The 13,234-nt window shown below is 43.5% G+C and overlaps 1 protein-coding gene across 1 annotated transcript in view; it reads right to left on the bottom strand.

Moving 5' to 3' along the window:
- Positions 1 to 13,234, bottom strand: part of LOC137625668 (uncharacterized) — a 216,464-nt gene that overhangs the window by 90,600 nt on the left and 112,630 nt on the right. Inside the window, exons 19-22 of the mRNA XM_068356578.1 lie at positions 12,849 to 12,916; positions 12,209 to 12,402; positions 11,668 to 11,758; positions 9,873 to 9,988 (exon numbers count right to left, since the gene is read on the bottom strand). Coding sequence (XP_068212679.1) covers positions 9,873 to 9,988; positions 11,668 to 11,758; positions 12,209 to 12,402; positions 12,849 to 12,916 — 469 coding nt within the window. The remainder of the gene's footprint in view (positions 1 to 9,872; positions 9,989 to 11,667; positions 11,759 to 12,208; positions 12,403 to 12,848; positions 12,917 to 13,234) is intronic.

The raw sequence follows: 13,234 nt of genomic DNA, 5'->3' as shown, positions 1-13,234 counted from the left end.
CAGAGGAACAGCAGTCTCTGACCTGTTATTATCTTAAGGATGGGTTGCTTATGAGGAAGAACAGTTCCACCGATATCCCTGGGAATGCAGAATGGGGGATATACTGTCAGATATTGTTTCCCTCACTGTTGAGAAGACAGGTGATCACGGTAGCGCACGAGATGGGACGTATGGGGATAAGGAAGACGACAGAGAAGATTATGAAACACTTTTTTTGGTCTGGCATGCATAAGGACATGAGCCTGTTTTGCTGTACATGCCACATTTGTCATGCGGCTAAAAAGCATGACGAGTGCATCAAGGACGCTCCCTTATGCCCGATGGAAGTACGAGGAAAACCCTTCAGCAAAGGACTGAATGAAATGTTGGCAGAAAAAGGGAAGGATAAAGAGGAAATGGACGAAGGAAATGTAAAGGATTCGAGGAAAAGAGTCAGCGAGTTGAGGAAATTTACCCTAAAAGGCATGGAGACGACGAGTCAAGGAAAAATGAAGGAAAGGTTTGGTATGAAGAGAACAAAAAGACGATGCGATAGGACAGGTGTTGATCTACTAAAGGTAAGGAGATTCCCTCTCGTCAACGAGTTCAAAGAACCATCCCAGATTTTAGAGAAGAGCAGTGACTGGACCTACATTATCAAGATATCAGGAAAAAAGGAAAAATATAAAGAAGGCCATATCAACTTCGAAACTGATACTTCAAGCATCGGTTGCCTTGTGTCATCAAAGCTGAAGAAGCAGCAATAAGTCTTCTCGACAGTTGAAAAAGAACTGCTGGCGCTGGTCACAGCGGTAAAGAAGGGTGGAATTTATGTAAATCGACCTTAAAATGAAAAGATTTCAGTGTATTTGGATCATAATCCTTGAACTTTTAGTAATTAGATGAAAAATAATAATCAAAGGTTAACTAAGTGGTCATTATGTTTGCAACCGTATTGTATTAATGTAAAGCATATATCAAGCAAAAATAATGTGGTTGCAGATTATTTATCTCGGGCTGAATCGATGGATACAGGCCCAGAATAAGTAATCTTTTTTGGGGGGAGATATCTTACGAAGCTGGTCTAGTGTAGAGTAAGTATTTTATTTATATATTCTATTTGTGTATTTAAGAGGTGAATAGCCAGCTCTTAATGTGAGTTCCTCTCATGTAGGTGTAAGTTTTGTATGTAAATTACATAAAAACTTTGTCGTTAATTTCATTGCATTCTTCATTCAAGTCAGTTTAAGTAAATTTATGTTATTTTTAGGAATTAACTATTTACTTCACATATTTTCTTACGAAGTCTTACATAATTTTTTTAAGAGTGCTATAAGACCCTATGGGGTATGAACGAGGGATCATATAATTTGTTTATGTTTTCTTGAGGTATTGCATCATGTTTGTGAGAAAATACACAATTCTTATATTTGCCACATGTTTTGGAAGGTTCTTGAAAACCTCATTGTTAGCCTTTATCTCCTTTTTATTGTTTGAGGACAAATGTGGGCGGAGCCAGACCCCAGGCTTCTAGACTCCTGACCTAGAATAATCTAGAAGTCACTAAGTCAATATATATATGTGCCCCTAGGGAGGCATAGGGTAGAAGAGAATCGGCCTGTCCTGTGAAAGAGCCAAAGTTCATCCTCTCTCTCAAATGCTTCGAGAGTGTCCTCTCTTAAGTGTATAAGTTTAAATACAACATATATCGTTTGTAGTGTGTTGAATAGGTATGGAAAATGTTAAAGGTGATTTCAATTTATTGTGTGCTAGTGTTACATAATTTCTTGTTACTGGCCCTATGCAAGTAAAATATGTGAAGTATATTTATTTTGGCTTTACATTGTGTGAGCTAAAACTTGTAAGTTTATCAATCACTTTATGTAATTTCTTTAAGTGTTTAATCCTTAGAGTGTTTAAAGGTTATCCATCTTCATTAGTTATCAAGACTAAATGTTGGTGTAAAATTTAATTTCAAGTGAAACAAGTGATTATATAATTTTCAGTGTAAATTATTTTTTATTTTCTTTTTGTCTTAATCGAAGGTTTGCTCAGGCTTAATATTTCGAATGATTTATTTTTTTATGTAAATTCTTTTAAAGTGTAATTTGTACAGAATATGTTTATTTTTGCAAAGAGTATTATTTCGATCACCAGTGTTTATATCAGAACTCTCGTATCCCTGTTAAAGTATCGAAGTAAGAGGTTGTTTTGAATAGTTCTTAATAATAATCACCCAGTGTTGTTTTGAGTGTACGTGAGAGACCTTTGGATATTCAGTGTTCTCGTGTATTGTCGTCTGGGAGTTTTATAGTTTTCTCAGAGTTTGGGAATTATTCAAATATAATATATTTATGTAAAAACAAACAAGTCAGTTTGGACTCGAGAGGTTGTGTAGCTTGCCAGCCGTAATATATATATATATATATATATATATATATATATATATATATATATATATATATATATATATATATATATATATATATATATATATATATATATATATATATATATATATATATATATATATATTTATATATATATATATATATATATATATATATATATATATATATATATATATATATATATATATATATATATATATATATATGTACTGTATATATACTGTATATATATATATATATATATATATATATATATATATATATATATATATATATATATATATATATATATATATATATATATATGTATGTACTGTATATATACTGTGTATATATATATATATATATATATATATATATATATATATAAAAAATTTTAAACAATTTTTATTTTTCCTAACATACTCACCGAGAACCACTTTCTATAGGAGGGTCCTTGACCTCTCAATCTCGACCAAGATTTTCCCGCGCTACCCCCCTATCTCGCTCCATATAGTTTCTACCCCCGCCGCCAGGATAAGCCCTGCGGCCAGGATTAAGGCAGGTCGCTGCTTTCCCGGGTCAGCATCGTCATTAAGTTCGACGTTTAGCCCAACTCGGCAATGGAAGAATGGCACTCGGGGACGGACGGGAGGGCCATTACCCGAAAGTGGTTCTCGGTGAGTATGTTAGGAAAAATAAAAATTGTTTAAAATTTTTGATTTGTTCCGACACAATATACTCAGCGAGAACCACTTTCTATAGGAGACTTACACCTTAGGAGGCGGGAGAGCCATTCTGCCACTTGGTCTGGCACATAGTGCCTGGAGGGCTACGGAATGCGGGGGTACAGAGAACGGATAGGGGGTAACTGCGGAAACCTTACGCTTATATTTCAAGACTTACCTCTTAACATCTTCTCTACTGAGTCTTCTCCTGAAGAAGTAGGGACGAGTCTATTCACTGTTGGGGACGTCTTCTAGCCTGCCGCTACACAGCTTGGAGGGCGGCGATGACTGTCCCAATGGAGAATCCATCCAAAGACTTTCTTGAATAGTCTTTGAGATAGTGGGCAGGGAAGGTCGACTGGTGTGACCAAGTGCCGGCCTGTAGGATCTGCCCCACTGCCATGTTTCTCTCAAAGGCCAAGGAAGTGCTCAGGCCTCTGATGTCATGGGGGCGGGGAGTGCCCAGTACTGCCACCTTGTCCTCTTCATAAGTCCTAGTGATGACTTGTCTCAGCCAGAAGGAAATAGTGTTCTTGGAGACTTGCTTCTTATTAACACCTGAGGAGACGAAGAGGTTCTTGGCACCTGGGCGGAGATGAGCCGTCCTTTCCAGGTACTTCTTGAGCGTCCTGACTGGGCATAACTTCAGGTCTTCCGTATTGCCTGTCTTGGGGATGGCCGGAATTGAGAAACCTTCAAACCTCGGGTCCCAGACTGCTGGGTTCTGAGTCTTTGCTACAAAGGAGGGTACGAACTTGAAGGATACCTCCCTCCACCCTTTGGAGTGTGCCACGTCGTAGGAGAGACCGTGGATCTCACCTACTCTCTTAGCTGAAGCCAAGGCTAGCAAGAAGACTGTCTTGAGGGTGAGGTCTTTGTCCCCGATATCTTTGAGGGGTTCAAAGGGAGTATGACACAGCATTTTCAGGACCTTGGCCAGGTCCCATCTGGGCACTCTCCTGGCTTGAGGAGGACAGGACTGCTCGAAACTTCTAATCAGCATCGCTATGTGTCTCGAGGTCCCCAGGTCGATGCCTTTCAGGAGAAAGACTTGGCCTAAGGCTGCTCGTACTCCTTTAATAGCTGGGATTGACATCCCTATTTTATCCCTAAGGTACACGAGAAAGTCAGCTATGTCAGGGACCGAGGCTTTAAGAGGTCTTATGTGCTTTGCCGCGCACCACTTCGTAAAGGCGGCCCACTTCGCCTGGTAGACCACGGTAGAGGATTTTCTTAGGTATAGGGACATCCTCTTAGCTGTGGAGGAGGAGTACCCCTCCTTCTTCAGGAGCCGCTCGATAGTCTCCAGGCATGAAGGCGAAGAGAGAGAGGGTTGTCGTGGAACTTGAGGAAGTGAGGTTGACTCAGCAGATCTGGCCTGGGGGGCAGAGGCCAAGGCGGATGGCTTGCCAGGTCTTTTAGGTCCGCGAACCACTCTCTCTCCGGCCACCAGGGCGCTACCAAAGTCATCTTTAGGTTTTGGGAGGTTCTTACTCTGTTGAGCACCTGCCTTAACAGCGTGAAGGGGGGAAAGGCATATACGTCCAGGTTGTCCCACTTGTGCTGGAAGGCGTCTTCTAGGGCTGCTCCTTTGTCTGGTACCGGGGAGCAATAAACCGGTAACTTGGCGTTGAGCTTTGTTGCGAAGAGGTCCATCACCGGGGAGCCCCAGCGTTGAAGGATGAGTCTGGCCACTTCTGGGTGTAGGGACCACTCCGTCCCTACTATCTGACCCATTCTGCTGAGGCCGTCGGCTAGCATGTTTCTTTTTCCGGGGATGAACCTTGCTAGAAGTATCACCTGGTGCTCGTCCACCCAATGCAAGATGTTTATGGTGAGGTCGCACAGTTCCTTCGACTTCATGCCACCTTGCTTCTTTATGTAGGCTACCACCGTGGCGTTGTCGCACATTAGGGCCACGGTGTTTCCCTTCAACCGACTTGCAAAGTGCAGACATGCCTTCTGTACTGCTTTTAGCTCCAGGACGTTGATGTGGAGCTGCTTTTCGGTCTCCGACCAGGTCCCGCTTGCTGTTTCCTCCCGCAGGTGGGCTCCCCACCCTAGGCTGGAGGCGTCTGTGAACAGGAGAAACTCGGGGGGACAGGACCCGAGGGGCATCCCCTTGAGGGAGTTCGACTGGCATCGCCACCATTTTAAGGCTGCTCTCGTGTCCGGAAGGACCGGAATCAACGTTTTCTGAGAGCCTGTCTGGGACCATAGAGCCTTGAGGTTCCATTGTACGGGTCTGAGCCGTATCTTCCCTTGGGGAACCAGTTTCTCTAATGAGACCAGGTGACCTATCAGCCTCTGCCAGTCTTTCGCCTTCCTGGGAAGCTCCGACAGGAACGGCTGAATGATATTGATGAGGTTCTGTATCCTGTCTTCCGAGGGGAAGGCCTTCCCCTGCACGGTGTCCAACGTCATACCCAAGTACCCCATTCTGTTGGATGGAGTTAGGTTCGATTTCTCCAGGTTGATAATGATTCCCAGACTCCTGCAGAATTGGAGGAGGTCCTTCCCTTGCTCTTCCAAGAGGGCCTTTGAGCTGGAAAGGAGCAACCAGTCGTCCAGGTATCTGATGAGGCGGATACCTCGTTTGTGAGCCCATACTGAGACCGTCGCGAAGACCCTCGTGAACACTTGAGGGGCCATCGACAGGCCGAAGCAGAGGGTCCTGAAGTGCAGGATCTGGGAGCCCCATTTTACCCGGAGGAACTTCCAACTCGACGGGTGGACCGGAATCTGGAAGTACGCGTCCTTGAGGTCGACCGTCATCATAAAATCTTTCTCTCTCAAGGACATCAGGACGGATTTTGGGGTGTCCATCTTGAAGTTCGTCTTCTTGACGAGCTTGTTGAGGGCCGACAGGTCTATCACCGGTCTCCACCCCCCGGTTGCTTTCTCCACCAGGAACAGGCGGCTGTAGAAGCCTGGCCCTGGGAGAAGGACTTCTTCCATGGCTCCCTTCTCCAACATGGAGGAAACTTCTTTTTGCAGGGTGGCCCTTTTCAACGGGTCCCTGGGAGCCAACCATTCTGTCTGGGTGGCTGGAATAAGAGGGGGTGGATCCGCTATGAAGGGGATCCTGTAGCCTTCTTTCAGGACGGACACCGTCCAAGCATCCGCCCCATTCGTTTTCCATGCTTGCCAATATGGTCTGAGGCATCCCCCAACCCGAGGCTTGGGCAGGAGTAGGGGGCCTCTCCCTCTACCTTCTCCTAGAGGGGCGGCCTGATCTGCCTCTCTTCGAGGCGGAGTAACCTGACCTGAAGGAGCTGGCAGAAGCTGGCGCTCCCCTGCGGGAGGGCTGTGGAGTTGTTGTCCAGGAGGAGGCGGGGGCGTCCCTCCTCGAAGAGCTGGGGATGGCCTGAGGAGTCACGGCACTATCCGAGACTGATCTCCTGTAAGGAGGCCTCCCGGAGGATGTTTGTTTGGGGACGTTGGTCTCTCTCCTCTTGGACACCTTCTCCATTAGCACTTCTAGTTCCTTCAACGGAAACAGCGACTCACCTCCTAGGGGTAGGCTACGAACCACTCGGGCCTCTCTGTCCGGGATTTTCCTTGTCAACTTAGAAAGCACTGTGTCCCGCTTTCGAAGGACCCAGTTGGCCGTCAAGGAGAGTGCTTGATAAGCCATAAACTTGAGGGCTTTCCCCCCGGAGGTGAGAAGGTCCATCAGGAGACCTTGTTGCTCAGGATCGTCGGGGTCTGTGGAGGCTCGTACGTTAACCAACGTGGAGGCTCACCAGTCCAGCCATGAGGAGACGTTCACCATATCTCTTGACATCTCCTCCATCATGCCGGCTTCAGAGGGTGAGAAGGACACAGGGGCTGAATAGGCCCTTTCGTCCGAGCCGCCTTGTCCCAGGATGTCCAAGGCTGGGTCCACCCTATAGGGACCTGGGCGCCGTCCTTCCGGGATATAAACCTTGCCCTGTGGTTTGAGACCCTAGAGGAGTTTGGAGGCACTCTGGGACTTGGGGGCCTCCGCACTGCTGGCCACCAAGTTGTCGATGTATTCTTGTCCCAGTACTAGGTCTGGGGCGAGAGGAAGGGCCAGGGAGGACTTCGGCAGGACGTCACGGTGAGTGTATCTCAGGAGGCTCGACCTCCAGGCATTCACCTTAGGCGCCGAGGGTTCCGGAATTCCATGGAGCCTTCTGATGAGACCTACCACCCTTCTGTACGCGGAGTCCTCCGACGGGGAAGCCTCGCCTCCGTCGGCCGAGGCCTCGGCTTGGCGTAGGGGCGCCGTGCTTGGACGGTAGACAGGGCGTTCTCCTCTCGGTTCCAGGGAGGACGACCCGTAACCGTAGGGCGCCCCGTACGCGGGTGGGTCTCGCCGTAGGGCGGGGGCCACCGACTCCGGGAGGACTTTCGACTGCCCCAAGGCTCTGGAAGAGGAGGACACGGTCCCGGTGGGATGACCCGACCCCGGGAACCGGTCCTTCCTGCTCGACGACCGCCCCAGCTGGGCTGGTTCGGTCGGGCTGCCTTCTCGGAAGCGCGTTTCCCCCCGCTGGGCGGGGTGAACCGGAGGCCTCGAGGACTTATGCCTAAGAGCGAGGTCCTTCCTGCGTGGCAGGTCGAGCGGTTCTAGGCTGTGCGTAGGCAGCGACAACCTAGAGGCTCGTTCACTGGACCGAGAGTCTGGAGAGTGGTACTTTCTGGCCTCTCCTGAAGGGACGTAGACCCAATTGCCGCTGGGAGAGACATCCCTCTTGTACTTACGGGAGTGAGAGCGTGGGCGCTTCCTGTTGTGCCGCGACCTCGACCTGGAGCGGGAACGATCACTATCGGTCCGCTCTCTCTTCTGGTGCCGTTTCTCCCTGCGTTCTCCTCCGGAGGATGAATCTGCTTCCGAAGAGTCCGAGGGCGCCACGTTCCTCGCGTAACGACTGCTCGAGTGATGCGCGGGGGAGGCTCTTCGCCGTCGATCGTCCGAGAGAGGATGTTGGAGGAAGTCCTCGGGAACTGCTGTAGAGATCGAGGGCACTGTGTCTACTCTCTCCCTGCTAGGAGGCCAGGGACCCAGGGACACATCCATCCTTAGCGGTGACCTCCCCGGAGTCTTCGGCAATTTCCACCCGAAGGCATCGCTACTCGGGCGGCGAACTCTAGCGTGGTTGTCCTCTGGAGGGGGAGAACCCGACGCACCGGCCCACGAGGGCGGGGGGGACTCTGAAATCGCCACACTGCCCCACACTGGGTCTTCTGAGGAAGCGTGATCCCCTGCCACGTGGCCCGATTCCCCCGAAGCACTAGCGGCCCTTCCGTTCTCTCCAGAGGGGCCAGCCCTTGGTTCCTCCCTCACACTGGGTTCACCGGGGAGAACACTATGGCTAACAATAACACTGGGGGCTTGTTGCCCACTCCTCTGCGAAGGAGACGGAGAGGCCGAGGCTTCGTCGGACCGATCACTGACCGACGGTAAAGAGGACACGCCACTCACTTTCTTGGGGGAACGCTTAGACGACTTCTTCTTCTTGGTACTATACCGTACCCACTGAATGCCGTCCCAACTCACGCACTCGGGACACGTGTCCGAGGAGGAGCAAACTTTACCCCTACACGTGGAACAAAGGGAATGAGGGTCCACTTCTGGCTTAGAGAGGAAAGCCCCACACGACTTTCCTGCTCTAGGACCAGGGCAACAACGCACATGCTCCATCGTTCGCACACGAAGAGCCAACACTAACGAGTTACAGGAACACTGGATATACGCAAGGGGAACATACTGAGAACACTTTGCGAAAACGCACTATCGCAGAAAAAACACAAGTCCCCACACTGGAAACACGTGGGATCACAACGCGCCAAAGGATCGAGAGTTAAGCGAGAGGATGAGATGTTTCACATCTCACGACCAAGAACTTAATGACGATGCTGACCCGGGAAAGCAGTGACCTGCCTTAATCCTGGCCGCAGGGCTTATCCTGGCGGCGGGGGTAGAAACTATATGGAGCGAGATAGGGGGGTAGCGCGGGAAAATCTTGGTCGAGATTGAGAGGTCAAGGACCCTCCTATAGAAAGTGGTTCTCGCTGAGTATATTGTGTCGGAACAAATATATATATATATATATATATATATATATATATATATATATATATATATATATATATATATATATATATATATATATATATATTTATATATACGTATATATATATATATATATATATATATATATATATATATATATATATATATATATATATATATATATATATATATATATATATATATATATACATTCAAATAAGCCATATATATTTTTGATACATTAATGTCTGGATTCTCTTAACGACCTCGTGATCAGAGCCCCAGGCGAAATCACACTAAGACAAGAGCTTGTGACTGGCCGGGAATCGAACCCTGGTTGGCAAGCTTGTATTGACAGTGACTAAACCACTTGGCCAAGTGGTTTAGTCACTGTCTATACAAGCTTGCCGACCAGGGTTCGATTCCCGGCCTGTCACAAGCTCTTGTCTTTGTGTGATTTTGCCTGGGGCTCTGATCCCGAGGACGCTAAGAGAATCCAGATATTAATGTATCAAAAATATATATGGCTTATTTGAATATGAAAAACACGTCTAAATGTGCAAAATTTATCATATATATATATATATATATATATATATATATATATATATATATATATATATATATATATATATATATATATATATACATATATATATATGTATGTATATATGTGTGTGTGTGTGTATTATGGGTTACAAGCCAAGAAAAATCATTAGCGAAATATCTTACGGGATGGTAGGCAGGGCTGAATTTTAAAGTGACTCCAGCCACCAAGTTGGCCATAACATTCCACATCCAATTGGGAAATGGTATAATTCTCGTCCATGAAAAATCCAGGAAGACATCTGCAGGAAAAAGAACGTTTTGTTTATCCATTTTATTTTAAAATTTCAACCATACATCATACGATTTTTCATATACGTTCACAAATATGATAAACTTTATATGCGATATATTGCAGGTACGTTGGAGAAGTTTTTGCAAGGTTATGGAATATAAAAGATGGATCACATTCTAAGAAGAGTTGCCTAAAAGAAGTTTATCGAAAATTATCAAAATGATAAGTTGTCCTGAAGAAGAAGGAAAATAAAAACAAGTTAGAAAGTAACGTGAGAGATGAGATTACTATATTTGAAGGTGACATTAAAGATGAGACCATTGAAATGCAGAATATTTATCAAAACACTATACTATATGGATATAATTTATTATGGTAGAAGTTGTCTATGTCTCTCACACACACACACACACACACACACACACACACACACACACACACACACATATATATATATATATATATATATATATATATATATATATATATATATATATGTATATATATATATATATATATATATATATATATATATATATATATATATATATATATATATATATATATATATATATATATATATATATATATTGCATATACATATACACACACATACACACATATATACTGTATATATATATATATATATATATATATATATATATATATATATATATATATATATATATATATATATATATATACTGCCTCTAATATCTGGACTCTCTCTACCTTGGGTTCAGAGAACTAAGGGGAAATCAATAAACCAAGGGGAAATCAACTCAAATCGAACCCGTACCCAAGAAAATGACTTACAGGAAGCTTTATCGTTGAGGTGATTCCCTCTTGGGTCTCTTATCCCGATGTAGAGAGAATCCAGATATTAGGAGTTGTATGATATGTGTCTTATATGAATATGAAAAACACGTCTAAATGGGTAAAATAATCATATATATATATATATATATATATATATATATATATATATATATATATATATATATATATATATATATATATATATATATATATATATATGTGTGTGTGTGTGTGTGTGTGTGTGTGTGTGTGTCTGTCTGTCTGTGTGTCTGTTTGCACGTGTAGGCTATATCCCAATTGTCTTCTTTTTACAGAGTGGCATCGTTAGCTAATAATGTTTATGTTTAAATCAGATATAAATGGAGTGAGGCTACTTCTTTCATGCCCTGAACAGTAGATGTTTAAGAGGGTCGATGTATTTATAGGTTTTCTTATCTTGTTAGGTAATTATCCAACTTCTGGCCCGATCTATCACGACTTAAGTTTGCAATATTTAGAACTTATTTGCTATACACCTGTAGGTTCCTGTGGGTGGCTTGATCTGGTATATTTAGTACACACCTGCATTTGGCTGTATTTGGTAGACACCTGTAGATGGTGTACCGCACGTGTTTCATACACGCTCGTACACTGTAATGGTATTTTCTTTGTATTGTATATCTCCCTCTACAACTAACTGTTAACAGAACCTGATAGAGCCTGTCTTATCAGGAATTGATGTGTTTGAAGTTTGTGACTTTCTTGCTCTGAAACGTTTGTATGTAAGCTTGCTGTATGTTGAAATAAAGTTAAATTTAGTTGCATTCACCTTGCCTCTCAGTTTTCACCTAACTGCTCGCTCGCACAGTGGCTTTATATACTACAAACCTGTAGGTGGCTCCATTAAGTACGAAATCCGTTGTGTAATGAGATACAAACTCCATGTTTTCGTAGGGCAGAGGAGGATCTTCCAGACATCCTGAAAAAAATAAATAATCAAACAGGGTTGAAGGATATTTCATATTCTCAGAAATGTAGGCTAATGAAGAGATGTTTCTCATATGATAGTATGAAAACGTCCAAAAGATTTGGAAATAGAAGCCTAAAAAAAAAATACCACATATTTTCTTATTTCTTTTGGAAGAATGTGATCATAAGTAGAATTTTTAGAGGATTGGAGGTACAGTTTGTCTCCATATAAATTTTATAGATATAATTAGCTAATGAAACAGCATTAAATTTGCATGAAGAAATACTGATAGGCCTACATTTCAATAAGTTTTTACCTAAACATTTTTTTGAATTCTCACACTGACTATGCCCATGATTTCCAAAATATGAAAACTGAAAACTAAGATAAGTTACAAGAAACCATGTACAACATCAGTTTAGTGATGAGGGTCAGTTTTGAAACTCAGGTTAAACTCACCTGAGGGAAATGGATATTCACAGAGAACAACAGAAGATGGCGGTGGTATTGTTGGGTCAATAGCAAAGGGCTCAAAGCTTCTAGTTATATTGTGAAGATGAAGAATCCTCCAATAAAGTGTGTCATAGTTTCCGAGAAGTAATTGGAGCTCTACGTTTGGTTCGTAAAACCCCTGCATGGTCCAGTCACCCCAGCTGAAGCATTTGCAAGGCAAAAGAAGGCATTAAAAGCTTATTCTTGTGGGGTTTATTGTCAGGTTTTTATAATTGTCAAACTTCTCTTCTTATCAGACCTCTTAACTTAGCAGTTGATGGATTTTAATTGGCTGTTTTTGAAGTCTTGATGCATTCTACTGATATATCTTTTGGATAAAAGGATAGATGCAAAGTGAAGTTTAGTGCAGTTTACAATGAAATAATATTGTCTCTGGATTAACAAAAGTTTTCAAATGTACAATATATTTAGTATTTCTTAGTTTTCAACGCTTCAGAACATTGGCCTTCTGATAGACAACAAAGTCACGGTAGGTGGATGGCATCCTGAACAGATATCGGAAATATCACATATATTTTCAGAATGTCTTTCATGTCTATGATTACCTGCAACTTGATTTTTGGTAAAAGAATTTACTCAAACTTACACGTGGTTGATGCCCGTATACACAGCAAGCGATGTTAGTAAGTTGTCGGGAAGATTCGAGACCAGAAACTGTAATGATGAAAAGAAAAATTACCTAAAAAACCGATATTGACAGGTCGTCCTGATGGAAATTCCTCATTGGCAGCATTTACTTAGGATATTTCTACGAGTGATATACCAGAGAAATTTTACCATAGAGGTATCAACGGAGATCTAACCTCTGAAGCGACTATCCTGAGAGACAACAGGGACGTGTTAACAAGACATGGTTATCCTTCCGCGAATAGAGTTAACCTTGTTTCGAAAGATAAGGAGTAGGGTAGGAATACGTGGACAGGAAGACTTAACTGCCTTATTAGAAAAGGAATAGTGTTCTGAGGGGTCTAC

The sequence above is a fragment of the Palaemon carinicauda genome, chromosome 32 (genome assembly GCF_036898095.1).
Source record: "Palaemon carinicauda isolate YSFRI2023 chromosome 32, ASM3689809v2, whole genome shotgun sequence".
Lineage (NCBI taxonomy): Eukaryota > Metazoa > Arthropoda > Malacostraca > Decapoda > Palaemonidae > Palaemon > Palaemon carinicauda.
The sequence above is the reverse complement of the archived record's forward strand: the minus strand, read 5'-3'. Positions and strand labels throughout refer to the sequence as shown.